Source organism: Pteronotus mesoamericanus, unplaced genomic scaffold (assembly GCF_021234165.1).
Source record: "Pteronotus mesoamericanus isolate MK-2021 breed Mesoamerican mustached bat unplaced genomic scaffold, CSHL_Meso_final contig_130, whole genome shotgun sequence".
Classification (NCBI taxonomy): Eukaryota; Metazoa; Chordata; class Mammalia; order Chiroptera; family Mormoopidae; genus Pteronotus; species Pteronotus mesoamericanus.
The window spans coordinates 23,725,116-23,745,956 of NW_026555060.1; the positions used below are offsets into that span (position 1 = coordinate 23,725,116).

Consider the following 20,841-nt stretch of genomic DNA (forward strand, 5'->3'; position numbering starts at 1 on the left):
CCCACACCAGGCTCCCCAGCCCAGGGTTCCAGTGCTAGGAAGGTAAGTCTCCATAACTTTAGGCTGCAAAAACTGGGAGGGATTGAGTCAGTGGAAGAAAGTTCTGGAGCCTTAAGCAGTTCCTCTTAAAAGAACTCACATATGGAGTCACCTACTCAGACTTACTCCCTCTGAGTTCCAGTGCCGGAGTGGCAGCTGGAAAGGCACCAGCACCATATAAGGAGGAACTGAAGTGGCTGGCATCAAGGAGAGAGCTGGGGGACGGCTTTCTTCCACACGGAAAGGTGGGCAGAGCCACAGAGCCGGCAGGTGGGTACCATATCTGAGACTCCATCAACCTGACTAACACTGTTTGCCGCACCCTGGAGACCCCGAGACTTCGTCCCACTTAGCTTACAGCTGTTAACAGTATCTTTTCCATGTGAATGGCTGGTCTTGGCTCACGATTCACAACTTCCAAAGTCCTCTCAAACAAGTAACAGCTGGCCTCAGTGAGCCCAGAGCCCCCAGCCCCTGTACCGCTTGCTAAGTGGCCCCGGGCTCAACACTAGCAGCAGCCAGCCTAGATTCACAGTTGGCTTTGCCTGGGAATCTCCAAGCCCAGCACAAATAGCAGCCACCTCAGACTGCTCTAGAGTTCATACAGAGTGTCCCTGGGCAAAACCATAGGTGGGGGCTGACCTTGGCCTACACTACCCAGGAAACCCCAGGACCTGTGCAACCAGTAGACAACTACAGATCACGTTGGAGCACTGCCACCCTGTCCCTGCACAGCTGATCCTCCACAGAGGGTGGAGGTTGGTGGTCAGTGGTCACAGCCAATCTTTGCAAATGAGTGTTCTGGGTAAATCCCTCCCATTGATCTGCCAACTGCAACCAAGGCTCAACTACAAGAGGAGGTTGTACTCAGCTCTCATGGAGGGTACACTCGAGTACCCAGCTTGTGTGATAGGAAAGGCTGTGCCACTGGACTCTACAGGACACCTACTGCATTAGGCCACGATACCAAGACAGGGAGTCATAGTAGCTCCAGAAACTTAGAAACAAACACAGGGAGGCTGCCAAAATTAGGAGACAAAGAAACATGGCCCAAATGAAAGAACAGATCAAAACTCCGGAAAAAGTACTAAACAAAATGGAGATAAGCAATCGAACAGATGCAGAGTTCAGAACACTGGTTATAAGGATGTTCAAGAAACAGTGAGGACCTCAGCAGTATAAAAAAGACCCAGCCAGTAACGAAGGATACACTAACTGAAATAAAGAACAATTTTCAGGGACAACAGTACAGTGGATAAAGCCAACAATCAGATCAATGATTTGGAACATAAGGAAGCAAAAAAGAACCAATCAGACCAACAAAAAGAAAAAAAGATTTAAAAAAAACGAGGTTAGTATAAGCAGCCTCTGGGACAACTTCAAGTAGTCCTAAATTTGCATCATAGGGCTACCAAAAGGAGAAGAGAACAAGGAAGAAATTGGAAATCTATTTGAACAAATAATGAAAGAAAACTTCCCTAATTTAGTGGAGGAAACAAACGTGCAAGTCCAAGAAGCACAGAGACCCAAACAAGATAGATGCAAAGAGGCCCAGTCCAAGACACATCATAATTAAAACACCAGAGGTTAAAGATAAAGAGAGAATCTTAAAATCAGCAAGAGAAAAGCAGTTAGTTACCTACAAAGGAGTTCCCATAAGACTGTCAGCTGGTTTCTCAACAGAAACTTTGCAGGCTAGAAGGGATTGGCAAGAAACATTCAAACTCATGAACAGCAAGGACCTACAGCCAACATTGCTGTATCCTGCAAAGCTACCATTTAGAATCAAAGGGCAGATAAAGAGCTTCCCAGACAAGAAAAAAACTATAGGAGTTCATCATCACTAAACGGTTATTATATGAAATGTTAAAGGGTCTTATTTAAGAAAAAGGAGATCAAAACTATGAACAATAAAACGGCAATAAATACATACCTGTCAAAAAATTGAATCTAAAAAACAAACTAAGCAAACAAGAAGAACAGAGACAGAATCATGGAAACGGAGAGCGTTTTGATGGTTTGACAGAGAGTGCCAGGTGGGAGGGTGGTGTTGGCAACTTCGTAAAGAGGTTAAGGGGATGAAGATGTACAAATAGGTAGTTACAGAATAGTCATGGGGATGTAAAGTATAGACTAGGAAATGGAGTAGCCAAAGAACTTATACGCATGACCCATGGACATGAACAATGGTGGGGCACTGTCTGAGGGAGTGGGGGGTGCTGGGCGGAGGGGGGCAAGGGGGAAAAAATTGGGACAACTGTAATAGCATAATCAATAAAATATAATTTTTTTAAAAAATAGAAATAATTATATAATGATCTATCATCATTTAAACATAAAACAAAGCAACCAATTTAGCTTTTAATACCTTTATAAACATTTATGTGGCACTCATCTTTTTTTTTTTTGTATAATGTGAAAGAAGAATTAAAGGGCATTTATGGAAACTGAAACAGTAAAAGTCTAAGAAAATGTCCTGAAGCAGGCAAAGCACTGAGGAAAGAGGCCTATCATAAAGGCTCTTACCTAACCCAAAGCCCTGAGGAAGTCCTTCATGGTGTCCCAATTCCCTTGGTATTATACTGGAATATTTTCACATTGCTTGCAATCAACACCACCGGTGAGTGCTCAGAATCTTATTGTTAAACTGTGCAAAATTTTCCATTTCAGTAAGATTTCATAGGTCAAGTTTTCTGTCTTTGGGAATAACTGAGATGTGAGACTGCTAAAAATTCATGTATAGGAAAAACAGCTCCGTGAAGCTCAGAACCAAAAAAACAGGGCATGGGGGAGGCTCCTTCTTTTATACGTTCTTTAAATACACCAGTGTTTCAAGTGTGAGAAAACTGGATTTTTTTTTTATAGGGGTAAAAATTAGACTAAAATTGCTGTTACTGAAAGCCAATATCACTACCCAATACATATCTAAATTTTAAGAAGGAAAGTATTATGTTTGTGTAAATTTCTAATCTGTGGCATGAAACAAGTTATAAAAGTGAAGTAAAGTCTCTTTTGTGTTTTTTGTTTGTTGTTAACTCAGCTTTGTTTGGGGAGGTGGGAGGAGGCAGAAAAGCTTACTTAGTTTGGGTACCGGCTGTGTGTCCCAAAACTGGTATCTGTGTTTGGCAGCCTCATCGATGTTCCTGGCGGGGCCCTGGCACGCCGATAACAGCTCCATTGCTCTCTGGATATCCTGCAACTTCTGCATTGGAATGGCAGGATTCTATAACAGCAAAGACACACAGACACAAACTATGAGGAAGCTGCCACTACTCCAAAACCTAGGGCAGAGACACGTACGTCTGCCTTGGAGACTACAGCACCAAAAAATGAACAGTCCTCCTCTAAGCCTGGTCAGGGCCTTGGGCTCATGTATACTAACATATTAAAATATAAGCAAACATATGATGTTAAAGATAACCATACTCTATAGTTTTACTGGGCTGTGATAGTTTGGGAAATTTAAGGTAAATCAAACTACCCTTTGCTTTAGTTTCCCACCCATCTCCAAATGGTCTTCACCATGACTCATCTGAGTGGAGCAGCAAAAGGGAGGGACATGCAAAGCATGCATACTGTCGCACCAGCCAGTCAGCCACCAGCCTCGGTTTCACTGTTAGGGTGATGCTCTGCAGTAGCAATGTGGGGACAAACGAAATAACTTCCAGGATGGAAACTAGGCAGACAAGGGAAATTTTAGTTCATTACGAAGAAAGAGAAATCTGAATTTAGTACTGAGCTGGGAAGGTAGTGGATCAGGAAGGAAAGCTCTAAGGATGCCTTCCTCCTGGGCCACCCCCTCTGTCTCCTAACCCAATGCCCCTTGAGAAACAAACCTTCCAACAAGGGCCAGCAGTTCCCTCTGAATTCAAATCCTTAGCAACCCTGGCCTGTTCTCCCTAACCCAAGTGTTCAAAACTAACCTCCTTTTTTAAGTAAAATATATTCTCTATAAAATTGACAATAGCTTTACGTTAAAAGTTCCTTCCTCAAAGCCAATATTCCTGTCAACAATGATGATTCCCCAGCTCTTTTTGTTTTTGTTTTTGTTTTTCCATCCCTTAAATAATGTCTTACAGCATGGAAAATGAAACTACCCTGGAAATGAGAGAACAGTATACAGGACTGAAACTGGAAATTGGTGAGTTTTTTCAATATGCAAAATTATTGGTTAGTTTTAGAATGTCCATGCCATCCAAAGAATGCCCATCACTGTACTTCAGAAGTAGTTAGAGGGAATTCCAGAGCCCTTGGGTTTCCTGTGTGCCAACACACCATGGGCACCAAGGAAGGGGAGGGACCCTTGACCCTCAACAGTTTATAAGCAGCACCTCTGAACTTCTGCTCAACTTGGACCATGATGTGTGTGATCTGGAGCAAATCTTTTACCCTGGAAGCTTACTTGTTTGACCAGGTACAAAACGGGATTTATTTAATACATACTGCCCTGTGGATGCTTTACTCACTGGGTTCCTGTAAGATTCTTGTTACTGAAATGATTCAAGGAATCAAAGTGCTGGAGTATAAACAGAGGTAGTTTAAAGTCTAACGTCTGCCCTAATAAGCCTAATAGCATCACTCAGGACTGCCACAATTTTTGTAAGCTGTTTACCTTTTGATGGAAGTCCAAATCATAAGGGTCATATCTCCAGTAAACATACTAATTTAACAAAATACTTTTGCTGTTCTAGAAAGGCTAGCGCATTTTTAGATTTCTCATTTGTGTCTCCTTTGAACCTTCAACATAAAAGTAACTAGTTTCTAGCAAAGTGAAATTTACATCCAACTGGACCTCCCCTCCCCTCCCCCCCAGCACAATCTGTTAGGAGACCTATACCTCAACTAAGGAACTAAAGGCACAGCATATTCTAGCTAATAATGCTTGAACATGCATCCACTGATTTTTAAGAAGGCAAAGTAAAACCCACTCTCACAGAAAGACGCCTACAGTGTCTGCACTTACTGTGTCGCGGTAATTCTTTTCTGGTAAGAGTTAAATCAGCTAACACTCAAAACTATTTTGTAACAAACATCAATCAGCAGCTTTGTGCCAAAGGAGCCATTACTATCCCAATTCCATGAAGGGGCACTCAGAGTGCTTTCTAGTCGACCTCATTAGCCTCAACAGATTGAGCAGTAGTGTTTACATGAAATCGCCATTTATAAACTTATATCCTGTAGGTATTAATTTATATCCCAATAGCATATGATTAATTTAAATACTTTCTAAAAGTAGATTCAAGTAAACACAATTTTCAAATCCATGGTGACAAAGCAGAAGGAAAACTCAACTATGATAAATTCTTAAACATATCCATCCACCTTCAGTAATAGCACCACCACCTGGGGAGGAATGAATTCCTGTTGGGAAAGGTGAGAATGTATACCAGCTGCGCATGAGCTTCTCACTATATGTTCCTATTAAAGAGGCAGGTCTCTTTTCCACCACATCTGCTCCTTGTATATCAACTGTTCTCTTTACCCATTATTTTCCAAATTTAATACTTGGGAAATCTATAAGAATCCAGACAAATATTTCACTTTTGTTCTCAATTGTACACCAGAATATTCTCCAAACAGGATGCACTATAGCCCTGGCTGGGTGGTTCAGTTGGTTGGAGCATTGTCCTACACACCAAAAGGTTGTGGGTTTTGTTCCCAGCTGGAGCACGTACCTAGGTTGCAGGTTCAATCCCCTACTGGGGTGCATTGGGAGGCAACCTATTGATGTTTCTCTCTCATACTGATGTTTTTCTTTCTCTCTCTCTAACCCTTAAATTAATAAACATATCCTTGGGTGAGGATTTAAAAAAAAAAAGCAATAAACAGGGTCTGCTATAATAAATGGTGTTATCTAGAGCTGGCATTGGCTTAAAAAAAAGGAGCTTAAGTTTTTAAAAAATGCAATAGAGAATGGCCCATATTAAAACAATTTTAACTTATTCTTAATAAAAAACAATTCTTCTACCACATCATGCTAATAGTTCCTCCAGCCTTGACTGGCTCTAGTTTTTTATAAGTGACCAGAAACAGGGGAAGGACTAAAAATCACTAGGGGTACAGAGATGGCAGAAGCTGATGGTGATGACAGAAGCAATAAGGAAATGGTCACAACTGAATATAAGTGACACCTCATTTATTTGATGAAGCAACGTTTAGAAATGGAAAAAGAAAATCTTGCAAGCTTATGGTGTACCTTACATGAGTTACCTTGGAAATTGTGTCCAGTGGATAGAATATTTATTACCTGAGAACCAAGGTGAAAAGCTAGGGAGGAAGACTCCATTTTCTTCTCACCCCACAAAGGCAGTCAGGGGAAAATTGGGGCAAGTAATTTTCCTTCTCAGTGATTCCTGGTCCTTATGTGTAAAACAGGCGACAATAACAAAACTACCTGCAAAATTCACTTCATGCGATAGATACAATGCAAACTTTGTACAAGAAAAAAAAAATTTTAATCCCACAAAACTTGCATAATGGTTACAACTGCCATGTAGACAGAGTGCTTTACAATATAAAAGCCATTTGATAAAAATGATCTAATTGTAAACTGAGAACAACCCCATGAGTTGGGGAGAAGGCATCGTCCCCATTTTGCAGATGAGGAGATGGGCGTAGAAAGAGAAAGGCCAAACTCAAGAGCCATGGGCCAGGACAAAGCCCAGGTTCCCCATCCCACCTCCTGAGCCCTTCATGTGACACATACGACAAGCATCAACATAACTCTATTTCATTAAACTTCTAATTCAACCCGTTTTTGCTGCAAGTTTTTTTTGCATCGAGTAGGCTCTGTGTTTCCATGGGCCCAGCGTACAAGGACTGCGTACACAGCTAGGGTGACTGGGGTTGGCCCTACAAAAAAGCGGTGCCTGCCATCTGCACCACCAATCTGCCAACACAGTGCCCGGCCAGATAACTTCTGGTTTGGTTTAAATGGGTGTTTCTTCAGGGAAAATACTAGGAGCTAACTCCCACCCTTGGCAATGGAATTAAGAATGGCCACTGAAGACTGGTCTGATTCAAAGTCAACATAAGACTTACCCGTGGCTGCTCCCGCTGAAATCTGCTGCCAGATGGTGTTGTGCTATTCAGATAATTAGACAGACACCCAGAAAAATTAAAATGTGAATATCTTCTGAACTAAAAGTCATCAAATATTAAGTGTTACTTCAAAAAAAGAAACCTAATAACTCACACTGAGACTTTCTTCTATGATTACAATCTGCACACTAATTTGCTGAGAAATATGCAGGCGGTATCCCAGTACACATAAAAGCACAGTATGTACCTCTTTGTTATTGGGTGCTGACGTCGACTTAAGGCTGTAAGTACCCTGCGGTTACTATCAGTACAGTCACAGCAAAACCCTAACTACACCTCTAATCCAACAAGGCACTAAACTGCACAAATCTGCTCTCACATGCATGAGCAACCACACAGATTAAAATAAAACACGGCTCTCACTTTTGAAGGTTGCTGAATCTTGATCTCCTGGGAATCAGATGCAGAGTCTGACTTGGTGCCTCCGGAATTTGGTTTCTCCTTCTTTCTCTTCTGTTTCTTCTTTTTCTTTTTGGCACCCAAGTCCCCTCTGGGACTTCTGTTAGGGAATTCACAAAGGGTAAAACAATAACAAATCATTACATAAAATTAATTATTTAGAACAACATATGTATAGAAAAAAACTATGTTAGGATGTATAGTTTATAGTATAGGATATTATGACTTACAATAAACATATATATTTGATTATACAAATGACCAAATAAATATTTCTAATATATTTGGTTTTTGCTCATGGTTTCTGGCTGACAGCTCCCGAATCCCTTGGAATTTCCTAAGTGATGAGAACTTAAAAATGTCCCTTACGTTAATGAGGTGACTTTTGGAAAACATCTAAGGGCTGGTTACCAGCAGAGCCAACCGTGTGATTAGACAATTGGAACTTTCAGTGTCAACCCCCAACCTCTGGGATGGGAGAGAGGCAGGAGAATGGCCAGTGATTTCGTCGGTCATGTCTGCGTCATGAAACCTTCATAAAACCCATAAGGACAGGGCCAGAAGGACTCTCAGGATGGTGGAGGTGCTGGAGGGGTGGTGTGCCTAGAGAGAAAGCGGAAGCTCTGCCCCCTTCCCCATGCCTTATCCTATGCATCTCTTCCATCTGGGTGTTCCTGAGTTGTTGTATTTTGCCATGTATAATGCACACTTTTTTGCCCAAATTTTTAAGGGGAAAAAATAAGGATGCGCTCTATACATGGGTAGTACTAATTCCATAGCTATATAAATGTTTGGCAAACAACAGTTATACAAAGTTTGGGCCAAAAACGTGGGTGTGCATTATACACAGCAAAACAGGGTATATCCTTTGATAATACACAAATGATCTAGTAAGTAAAATGTTCCCTGAGTTGTGTGCGCTGCTCTAGCAAATTAATCTAACTCAAGGAGGGGGTGGTCTTGGGAACGTTTGATTTATGCCAGCAGGTCTGGCAGAAGTACATGTAAAAACCTGGACTTGTGACTTGTCTGAGCCCTTAATGTGTGGGATCTGAGGCTGTCTCTGGGTACATAGCATCAGAATTGAGTTGAATTCTCAGATACTCTGTTGCTCTCTGAGAATTGCTTGGTGTTGTATGGGAGCCCCCCCCACCGCCACTGCTACATGCTCACATACCTGTGTGTGTACACACACACACACACACACACACACACACACACACAGGAATTGGGTCCAGGAACCCAAAATAGCATGCAAGTAGGAAATGAAATTTAGTCGGATTAGGAAACTAACAAGACAAGTAACTCAGAAGAGTATTAGTCTACACTCAGCCATCCTGCAGGATGCTTAGATGTCATTTCAGCAGGAAAATTATAGATATAAACCACATTTATAACAGAAGTCAAATAGCTTTCACAGTTATCACTGCTCCACTGATCTACTTCCTTGTCAGCTTTTTAAAGGGGGAGATACGTTTTGCAAAAAATTCCATTATAAACATCTCTTGGGTAAAACAAATCACTAATCTTGACACAACAGAACCAAAGAAACTGCTTCTCTGCAGAGAGGGGAATTTTTGCTTATAAAAATTTTTACTGAAAGGATTAACAATAAAAAAACTCTACATGAAAAAGAAAGCATTCACTGGTAAAACACTTCTGTTTGGAACCCTTACCATCTTATCGCTGTCACCTTCTGGAGAGCAAAAGACACACGAGAGAGTTAAAGTTTCCTCTTATTGGGGCCTATCCTTACCGATTCTCAGAAGGTAAATTAAAATTTATAGTCAGAGATTATTACTGAACTTTTGCCTGATGTAGGGGAAAGTGATGGAAATATTCAATTCTTTTCCATGGTTCTCAGTCTACTGGTGCCCACCCATTATCCTTCTTGAATCTTTACCTAATTATAAAAATGCATATTCATCATAGAAGACATAAATGTCATTAATATATTAACATCCTTCATATACCATTGTCCTTTAAAGACAAATCAATAGTTGTTCTGGTATATATTATTCTTCTAAAATTGTCTTTATTCCCCAAGGATGCTTTTGTTTTTACTATAAGTAAGTTTTGAACAAAAGTTGAATCTTAAACATACCATTTTGAAACTTCTTTTTTTCTCCTTCCACTTCACAATACGACTTCTTTTCATATCAGAGTATATTGAGCTGCCTCATTTCTTTTTAGCAACTGGATAGTATTCTATCGTGTAAATATACAATATTTCATTCCTATATTAAAAACGTTGCTGCCAAAAAAATATTCTGGTACTTACATCTTTGTTCGTTCATGCTAGTATGTCCGAAGATGGACATGCTAGGTTAAGGAGCATGCACAGTTTGGGTTTTCATAGGTAACTGAGGCTGCTTTAATAAATATTGTACCAATTTCCACAACACCAATAGCAAACTGGACAGTTACTGGCTCTGCAAATAAGGAGCTCGGAAGTCACCATTCCATCCTAACAGACTGAAAAATCAACAATTCTTAAATGCATAAAAGAGGTAACACAGGACAAACTGCTGTCCCCAAGAATGGAGAAACAGAAAGGTGAACTCAGTCACAGTTCCCAGGAGCCACCAGCACATGAGACACTACCCAGGCGCAAAAACCTCCACCGTGACTGTGGAGGCTGCATGTGGACAAGCCTGAGGGTTAAGAAGTCCAGGGGGCCCACCCAAGGGGTCTCCCACACTTTTATGGGTTTTACCTCCACGAGCCCAAGCAGGTTCCCACAGTAAAGACGGGAGAAAAGTCCCCTTGGGCTTCCACCAGGAGACAGGGAAAAGGAATCATTTTGAAACAGCTGGAACACTCTGTTCTTCCTAACAAAGTCTGACCCTAGGAGAGACCAGTCAGCCCCTGCCTAACCGGCTGGGGGAGCATCAGAGCCTGACTGCCCGGGGAAGGGAAATACCCGCCTCCAGCCCACTCTAGCCCTTCTGTGCCACCTGAGGGGCTTGGAGAAAACTGAGAAAGGCTTGTGAGTTCACAGTCCAGAGGCACAGGCTCACTAAAGAGTGGGGACTGATTATAGGACTACAGAACACGTCCCCTCCCCCCACACCTCACCACCACTAAAAACCTATTTACAGCAGTTCCTTTTACCCAGTATATCATGTCTGACTAACAAGAAAAAATTACAAGACATACTCAAAGACCAAAAACACATTTGGAAAAGACAGAGCAAGCATAAAAACCAGACATGGCAAGGATGTTGAAATTATCAGGCCAGGAATTTCAAACATCTATGATTAATATGCTAAGGGTTCAAATGGACCAAGTAGACAGCATAAAAGAATAGATGGGCAAGACTAACACCAAGACGGAAATTCTGACAAAGAACTAAAGAGAAATGCTAGCGATCAAACAATCTGTAACCAAAATGAAGAATGCCTTTGATGGGCTTGTTAGCAGACCCCACAAAGCTGAGGGAAGAATTTCTGACTTAGAGGATACAGCAATGGAGAGCTTCCCAGAAACCTCCCACGCTGAAAAGCAAAGAGAACAAGGACTGAAAGAAACAGAATATCCAAGGACCGTGGGACACCTACAAAAGGTGTAACATACACATTATGTGAATTACTGATAGAGAAGAGAGAAACAACAGAAAAAATATTTGAAGCAGTAAGAACTGAGAATTTCCAAAAATTAATGTTAAATGTGAAACAATGGATCTACAAATCTCAGAGAACACCAAACAGGGTAAATGCCAGAAAGAAAAAAAATCCAAAACAAACAAAAAACCCCCTACACTTAGGTATATAATTTGAGACTACAAAAAAATCAAAGATTAAAAAAAATCCTGAAATAAGCCAGAGGGGGAACCAGAGGTGGTTAAAAAACACCTTGCCTATATAAAGGAACAAAGAACAGTAAATAAGAGCATCAATTTCCCTACTTCTTTGCCAGCACTGAAATATTATCATTCTTTTTAACAGCCCCACCCCCCCCAAAGTCTTTAGGTAGGGAAAAAAACTTGTAGATTTAATTTTATTTAATTAGGAGTGAAGCCACACATGTTTATTGACCATTTATATTCTTCCATGAATTGCTTATTCTTATCCTTTTTCTCGGAGCCATCTTTTAAAAAATTGATTTGTAGGTGCTCTTTATTAAAAGCATGAATAGAACCTATCACATACTAGGTATTTTTACTTTGGGCACTTTAAACTCATTTAATCCTTGCAACAGCCTATGAGATACTATTTTTTGCTTATATTTTCATTGTCTAGTTTGTTATGTATTATTTAGATTACAAATACTTTCTCAGTTTATTTTTTAGCCTTCAGCTTTACTTATGGTATGTTTTCCTGTACAGACATTAAAAATTTTTATAAAGTCTAACATTTAAATAGTTCCCCTTGTGTCTTCTTGGCATTTAAATCTTGCGTATAAAGGCCTTTCCTGTTCCAAAATTACATACACCCTTCTATACATTCCCTTCTCTATGACTTTTGGGGGGAAAAATTTAGCTTCCTAATTCACTTAGAATAAAAGGTGTATAATGTGAAGTATTGTGCCCTTATTTTTTTTCTTTTATTGATTCCACAGAGAGGAGAAGGGAGGGAGAAAGAGAGGTCAGGAACCATCGACGCGTGGCAGAAACACTGACTGCTTGCCCCCTGCACGCACCAGGACCGGGGACTGAACCCACAAGTCAGGCGCGTATCCTAAACAGGAATCAAACCTGGGACCTTTTGGTCTGTTGGGCACCGCCCAACCAACTGAGCCACACTGGCCAGGGCTCGTGTCTGTGTGGCCCAAAGACAGATGTAATGAGAGAGGCAAACATGCCTATTTCTTAGATGCAATTACATAATGATGTTGTCCTTTTGCTGGATACTGCTCCAGGTACAAGCAGTTTCAGTATGCCTGAAAATTCTTTGATACTTCTCCCAACAGGAGGTGGGGTCCCTTCCCCTCCCCTTGAATCTGGGCAGGCTTATCACTTTGTTCTTAACACAGAAAAAATCACACTATGTGATTTCTAAGGCTAGGTCACGCAACACACAGTTTCCACCTGGCTCCTTTGCGATGTTCATGCTTGGGGCAGCCTGGAGTCATGTAAGAGGTCTGACTGCCCCAGCCACCAGGCTGACAGTGCAGCTGAGCTTCCAGACAGCAGCTGGCACCAGCTAGCAGCCGTGGGAGGGAGCATTCTTGGACGATCCACTCGGTCGGTCAGCGGAAGTCTCCCCAAGGCATCTGTCTGCACCTGCACAAGAGGCCCCAAGGGAAAAATTGCCTGTTCCCACGTCCTTACCCACAGAATCAGCACGCATGATAAAATAATTATTTTAAGTCACCAGATTGGTAATAAAAACCAGAACAGAGATTTGGAACTTGGACATAGAGCGCTGCTCTAACAAAAACCTAAAATGCAAAAGCACTGCTATCAAGACCAGGTGGAAAGACCCTGAGGAGACTGAGCAGAAGCCTGATGGACTCGAGAAGGCGGTTAGAAAGGGCTTGAAGAAAATAAAGAAAATATTTCATTTAATGATTATTTCAATGTTTTCTTCATTTTCAAATAAAGAAATGATTGAGGAAAAAAGACCCTTGTTATATAGCAGAGGAACATTTATAAAACTGTTACCAGCAATAATGTGGGAAATACAATATGTTCCTAATAAACTTGATCTAACTAAAGAGATTTCTGGGCAGAGGGCTAAAATGAGGGCTGATTCATTGACCATTCCAGACAAAAAGCCTTGTAGGTTTCTGAGGGATGTGCCTTGTATAGCCTCTCTAAACAATATGGTTTCTAAGGATCTTTGTTTCATAGCAGCTTCATCAGGAGCCCAAGAAAGAGAAAAACTTATCTGGAGGAGATCTGTGGGTAACTTTTGTCTAATGGAGTAGATTAAAAATTGAAATACGGGAAGCTCATGACATTTTTAAAAGAATTACATTGGCTTTAAAAAGACAAAGCAGAACAAAATGAAAAGAGGACTTTGGAACTTCAGTTTTCCCTTCACAAATGGGGAAGCAGACAGAGAGGGTTACTCACTCAGACGTGAAGTCGGTTTTCTTTAGGAAGGATGTCTTACAGGGCACAAACAAGAGCCCAAAGAACAGCGATCAGAGACACGGAGAACAGCTCCCAAAGAATAGGGCTGAATTTGAGTCAAGGAACTGGCAACACATTATTAGATAGATTTCAGAACTGCTGTGAATAAGACTGGGGTGTGCGCTCTATTTTCCCCTTCTGGAATGGCATAGTGGCTCTCCTACCTCTCTCCACCACTTCCTGATGGGTGTGTGGAGAGCAGACAACGTATCTGCTCAGTACATGAGTATTCAGATGGACTGTGAGGGGGGCCTCATCCACACCTAGACTTAGTTTAGATGACAAGATCCTCTATTTGAAGCCTGAGTCTAATACATGAGCTAAAACAATACGATTTTGGAGAGGGTCTTAGGGAGGGTAAATGTTAATCTGTATGTAGATTAATTTTCATCCAGAAGGACTTGTGGTACTTTTCAACATGTCCTCAAAATTTTTAAGACTCCTCCCAATGAAAGATAGAATCTAGACCCCTCCCTTTGAACATGGACAGGCTTGTGACTCACAGCCAATCTCGCACAACAAATGTGTCAGTATGTGACTTCTGAGTCTAGGTGGGAAAAGGCCATGCAGCTCCTACCCACTTCTCATAAAATGTTCTTTCCATCAGGTGACCTTGAGATCCGCCAAGCTGGTGAGACGGCAGGTAGCCATGCTGGGTGAGAAACAAGCTGGTCTCTGGCCAACAGCCAGCACTGACAGCCAGCCCCGTGAGTGAGCCACCTTGGAGGTCAGGCCAGTGCGGCCCTTCAGCCGACTGCAGCACCGGCCAAAATCCAACTGCCTCCCTAAGAAAAACCCCAGTGAGAACTCCCTCTAACTATGCCCATTCCAAATTCCTAATCCACGGGATATGAGAGTATAATAAACTACTTGTTGGTTTGTTATATAGCAATAGTTACTGGAACATAAAGACCAACAGTAACAAAAAAAGTCCTATTCTGTGAGACATATATTCTTAAGTAACAGGCAATACACAAAGGGGAGTCCCAGGGGAAAGGAATGCGGCAGGGCCTGTACGAGTGTAGCCTAGTGGCTGGCATGGAGTAAGTCATTCAATAAATAACAGGGACTGTTATTATTCCACATTTACACACCTTTTTCCTCTGCTAGGACACCCTCCTCCCCTTCATATCCTGGCAAAATGCTTGTCATTCAAAATGCAGGCCAAAAACCACCTCTTCTGAGAAAGTCTGCCCTTTCCCCAATCTGAGCCAGGCGCCCCTAGCTCAGTGAGCCCCCACCATCTGAGCATCACTTCATCTGGCGCACTCTACACCTGGCGTTCTCATCTGCTTTTCCTGCTAGAATGTAAGCTCCTTCGGAACAGAATGTTTCTCATTTCTCTATAAAATGTGTGAATAAGAGAAAAAAATATATATTGCTCTCTTTCCCTAGTTCCTGGCACAGAGCTCCTAAAACCCTTGTCATTTCCTGGGTGAAAAGGAGTGCCTTTTGTTCTACTGAGGTGACGTGGTGGGTTCCTGGATGGGAGCCGGTCACCAGAAAGACGAAGCGCCCTGATTAGAAGCTTGGTATTTTCTGCCCCACCCTTCCATTCTCCAGAGGGGGGAGAGGGGCTGCAAATGGAATTAGTGATCGCCCAATGCCTATCCATGAAGCCTCCCTAAATATCCCGGCAGTGCGGGGCCAGAGAGCTCCTGGGTTGGCGAACCCGTCGAGGTGCGGGATGGTGCCGCACCTGTGGAGGACACAGGGGCTCCACGTCCTTCCCACATGCCTTGCCCTACGCATCCCTTCCATCTGGGTGTTCATCTCTATTAAAATGAACTGATCAACAATAGGTAAATGATTTTCCCCGAATTCTGTGAATTTAAATGAACCAAACTTGAGAAGCTGGTCAGTCAGAAGCACAAGTGATAACCAGGACTTTTGAAGTAGGGAGGAGGCAGTCATGCAAGACTGAGCCTTCACCCTGTCTCCAGGTGAAGTGTCAGAACTGAGCTGAACTGTGGGACACCCAGCTGGTGTAGGAAACCCACCCCCCTCCACTGGTGTCAGAAGTGCTGTGTGTGCGACAGCAGCATGAGAGCAAACGAAAAGCAAGGAGGAGAACGGGGTTTTTCCTACTCATGCGTGTCGCAAACATCATTCTTGCTCACCAGTATTTTTGAATTTCCTCTCCTGCAGGCAGTTGAGAGTATGTTGCATACACTTCCCATCCCTTCCAATGAGGCACAGGTGGGCAGTTTGCTTTCCCGATGGAAGATAAGTAGACATAACAAGTGTTGCTCCCATGTGAAGGAGCATGGAGACATACCAAGTGCATGGAGAGCCTTTCCAGGGGTGTCCAACCCGCGGCCTGAGGGCCACATGCGGCCCAGGATGGCTATGAATGCAGCCCAACACAAAATCGTGAGTTTATTTAAAACCTTTATTTTGTTCATTAGTTTTCATTAGTGTTTGTGTATTTAATGTGTGGCCCAAGGCCACTCTTCTTCTTCCAGGGTGGCCCAGAGATGCCAAAAGGTTGGACACCCCTGCCAGACTTTTCTCTCTGCTCAATTCCCCTTCCAGCCAAGTCCTGCACAGCCTTGTCAAGATGATGGCAACAGGAGTGATGGCACACGCTTTAGCCTAAGCCCCCGAGTCCCTCTAAGGAATAGAGGCCCCTGCCTGCACACATGTAGGGTAGGTGGCAGACAAATCTTTGCTGACTTATGCAACAGAACTGTAGTGGTGCCTTTCCCGCATTGGAACTTAGAGTATCTTAACCGATACTAAGTGCTAGTCTCATCACCTAATACCTAGATCAAAAGGGACTCTCTTTTTGTCAGTTATTCATGTATTAAAAATCATACCTTTTTTAAATTAAAAATGGATAGTTTGTTCCTAAGCAATGTAAAAATATGAAAGGTATGTTCAATACTGAGAAAAACTGTTTAAGAGACAAGCACTTGAGCCACAGCTTCATATTTCCCTGTTCCAAACCCTAAAACAGAAAGCACTCATTTTAGGAGACAGACTGAGACCCTGCCAAATGGCACCCTAGTGGTCTAAAAATAGTAATACATTCCCATCTCAAAATGAGCAGTTTATTTTCTACAGTAGAATCAAATCTGTACTATTGTGATGTTTATATTTAAAATCATCTGGTGGCGAAGGACTCCCATAAATATCTGACTAGAAATTGGTTTAAACAAACATATCACAGCCAGATACTGGAGCTCAAAATACGCCATGGGTAAGTACGTCAAATTCTCTGATTTTGGAGTCTGAATATTTCAGGCTTTGCTCCCCCAATGTTCCCATGGGTGGCACCTTGTAAAGTAGTGAACTTGCTGTATTGTGAATGCATGATTTATGTATGCACTTGTTAGTGGGGGGAGAGGGTTACAGAAGAAAGCTATTAATATTTATATCCCTAAGGTCTATAATGCTTTCATGCCCAAGACGCATAGATTTTTATAACAAAGGCTTGTTGAATGAATGAGTGAATAATTCTGGCCCTTGAGATGGTTTCAATTACCTATTGTCAAAAAAAACAAAAACAACAACAAAAAACACCTCAGAAGGCTAAAATTCTCCCTACCTGGATGGTAAAGTCAATTGCAGATGTATTCACTGAGCATCTACTATATGCTCACCATTGTGTTGAAGGGACGGCGGTAACTGAAGTCATCCAGGATATGGCCTTGGCTTCACAGCCCAGAGAGGTCTCCCTCTCCAGCCTCAATCCTTTAACTGCTGCTGGTTATGGCTTCTCTAGAGGCCACTAGGAATCCAGGCTCTCACAGCTTTCCTGTCCAATACACCCAGTTAAAAATATCTCCAAATTTCCAAGAAGCTTTCACCCAGACAGATACATGCTGAGAAGTTATGGCTGGCATGGATGCCTATCCGACTGGATGGAAATACCTGCACCAATAAAGAATCCAGAAATGTTTGTCCTGCATGTGAATCAATTTTTTCTAGAACAAATAAATTAACCTCATGGAAACTGGTGTGGATATAGAGACGTAAAAGATAAAAACAGCAGACTATTTCACCAAAAATTTCTTAAATATGTTTATATCACCTATTCTGTAACTTATAGGACACTTGTGAAAAGAAGTTTTCCGTTCAGGTACATTTTGGCAGCTAATTGATAGTACGCACCCATGCTATTGTTAAAACTGTACTACATTACTTTGGTATAATGAAGAAACTAGAATCATTTTTGTTAACTCTAGTTTGTCAAGGCTTTATTTTTCTCTCTCAAATATATATTGATAGGGACCAGTAGAAACTGGCACTAAATTAGCCATTCCCTGCTCCCAACTCTCAGATATATCTGACAGCATTTACACAGTGATGAGCAGCGGAGCTGCCAGCCCTTCAGTTAAGAGCTACTTTCCACTCCCCAGAAGCCTCACGGAGAAGAGAATTTGGGAATAAGAGCTGACAGATGCATCACCTCACACTCATTAGAATAACTACAATCAAAAAAGGTGATAATGTTTTTTGTTGTTGGCAAAGATGTGGTAGGAATGTAAAATGGGGCAAACAAGAGCTTTGGACAGTCTGGCAGTTCCTCCACATGCTAAACTTAGTTACTATATGACCCAGCAATTCCACAGCCAGGAATATGTAGCCAAGAGAAATGAATAAATATCCACACAGAAATTTGTACACACATATTCATAGTGGCATTATTCATAACAGCCAAAAAGTAGAAACCTCCCAAATGTCCATCAACTGGTAAATAAAGAAAATATGGTACATCCATATAATGGAATATTACTGAGCAAAATAAATGAAGTACTGATACACGCTACGACATGGATGAACCTTGAAAACATTATGCTAAATGAAAGAAGCTAATCACAAAGAACACACAGTATATGCTTTAATTTATATAAAAATTCCAGACCAGGCAAATCTACAGAAGTAGAAAATAGATTTATAAAGGTCAGGGGCTGGGAGGACGAGGGGACTCGGAAGGTGTGAGCTAAGGGATGATCCAAATGATCCAAAGCTGACTGTGGTGATGGCTGCAGGACTCAGCAGATACACTAAACACCACTCAATTGTAGAGTATGTGAATTATATCTCAACAAAGCTGTTCGAAAAATTGGGAAATGAAATTCCTGTCTCTGGAGGTAGTAAGATGTTGCTAAGGCCGCAGGGCAATAAAGGAAAATATCTGCTTGTGAAGATTCTTTTTGGAAATCCAACGAAGGAAAACTCACCCAGACCCCTAGTACTTAAGGTTGATTGCTGCATTACAGAAGTTTAGCCATCGATGTTATGCAGCCCTTTTATAGATTTCTATTGGCACTTTAAGAACAGGGTTCCAATTCCAGTTTCCCCAAGAATTCATAGGAAAGATCCACAATGAAAGCCTCTGAATTTTGCTACCCCAGAAAGGACAGATATTTTGGTCTGTGTGGAGAGAGAATCTTTGGCATATTCAAACCCCAAGTGTAAACCAATAAATCCTTTCTTAGCCATGCAGATGTCAAATATTTAATGAGTGCATCCAGGAAATCCCTTCAAAGAAGTATTCAAGGATTCTACAGAAAGGGCTGAATGGAATGAGCAAAAAAACACATTTTACAGTAAAGTGTAAACATATTAGAGTTGCTCCAGGAGAAACAAGAGAGACAGAGACTGCTAGCTGGCCCCCAGAATTCATCTCTCCTTTTCTCCCTGGCTCATAGCAAGATAGCACTTCTCAGCTCCTCGCAGTGAATATGGCCACGCGACTGAGTGCTGGCCAGTGGGACAGGAGTGGAAGTGACATCTGCCCCTTTGCTGGCCCAGAGACCCTCTTGGGCACGCTCCTCCACACCCACTCCTTCCCTGAGCTGACTGGATGCAGGTGCTGGGCGAGACACTGGAGCATGGCACCGCCACATGATGGGGAAAGCTAGACTCTGACTGACAGAACGAAGGGAAGGCCCCTGTCCATCCCTCTGAACGCCTGGCCCAGGACTGCCCTGTGAATAAGAAGAAAACCTCCATTGTGCGGAGCAATTACACTCTAGGGTCTACTTGTTATAGCAGCTTAGTCTATTGTAGCTAATACATTAATTTTAAGGGTGACATCAAAGGAACTCAATTTACAGCATGTGAATGCCAAAGATAGGAAATAAATTTAGATTTGATAGGATCCCACCAGGAAGATCACTGAGCTTCTCCCCACAAGAACTATGAGTAGTTTAATATTATAATTATTTTACAATTTTTCCCCTTCATTTCCAATTTCCTGCATAGAAAATGGTGGGATTACAGGTAATTTCAATCTTCACTGTATTTTCATGCATTTTCTAAATTGTCTGTAACAATCACAATCCCTCTGCAACTAAAACATTATTAAAAATGCAATCAAGCTCAGGAAGAGATAAATAGATCAGGGAAACAGAACAGGTGGACCAGTAACAACCCATGGTATATAGGAACTTGAGATATGATAACAATTGCATCATAAATCAGTGGTGAAAAATGAATGTTTCTATAAATGGTATCAGAAAAACTGACTTCCTATATGGAAAAAAAATTAATCTGTTTGCTCCTTCCTGTGAATGACAAATACAAATTCCAAAGGAGTTACAAACCCAAACTTGGAAAACAAAACCTTAAAACTGAAGGCAGTGACTTTAGCCGGTTCAGTTAACATCCACCCAGGGCCTAGAACAGTGTCTGGCATATGGTAGGTGATGAAGTAAATATCTGTTGAATAGATAATTGAAACAATAGGACAATAACTTCATAATGTCAGTGAAGGAAAGAATTGCTTAATCAAGGACCCAGGGTATAAACCAAAAGCTAAAAGGGGATAACCCAACTATATCAAAGTTAAGCATTTTGTGGCAAAGTGATTATAAACCAAATTTTAAAGCTACAGAATGAGGCAAGATTTTTTTTATAAAACACATGATAAAGTGCTAATAGTCAGAATATATAAGAAGCTCTTTCCCCTTCACATTTTTTCTCCAGTACAGCATAGACTGGTAACATGATATTCTGACCAGGACTGCAGGTGTTAACTAGGGCCTAACCACCTGGTTTTGAACCCTGGGCTCCACTACTCCCTGCTGTTAACTTAGAGACTATTACTTAACCTGTCACTGCCTCTCCTTCCATACTCATAAAAGGATGACATTTTCAATAAACAGTGTTATAAAAATAGTGAGGATGAGTTAATACATCAGTATTAGTAGTTGGCACACAGAAATCACACAGTAAACGCTAGTACATAATCCGCTCTACTTTCCTTCATA

The 20,841-nt window shown here is 41.6% G+C and overlaps 1 protein-coding gene across 1 annotated transcript in view; it reads right to left on the reverse strand.

Moving 5' to 3' along the window:
- The window catches only part of NMT2 (N-myristoyltransferase 2), a 71,200-nt gene that overhangs the window by 41,653 nt on the left and 8,706 nt on the right, over positions 1 to 20,841 (reverse strand). Inside the window, exons 2-3 of the mRNA XM_054593350.1 lie at positions 7,504 to 7,639; positions 3,118 to 3,262 (exon numbers count right to left, since the gene is read on the reverse strand). Of these exons, the coding sequence (XP_054449325.1) occupies positions 3,118 to 3,262; positions 7,504 to 7,639 (281 nt within the window). The remainder of the gene's footprint in view (positions 1 to 3,117; positions 3,263 to 7,503; positions 7,640 to 20,841) is intronic.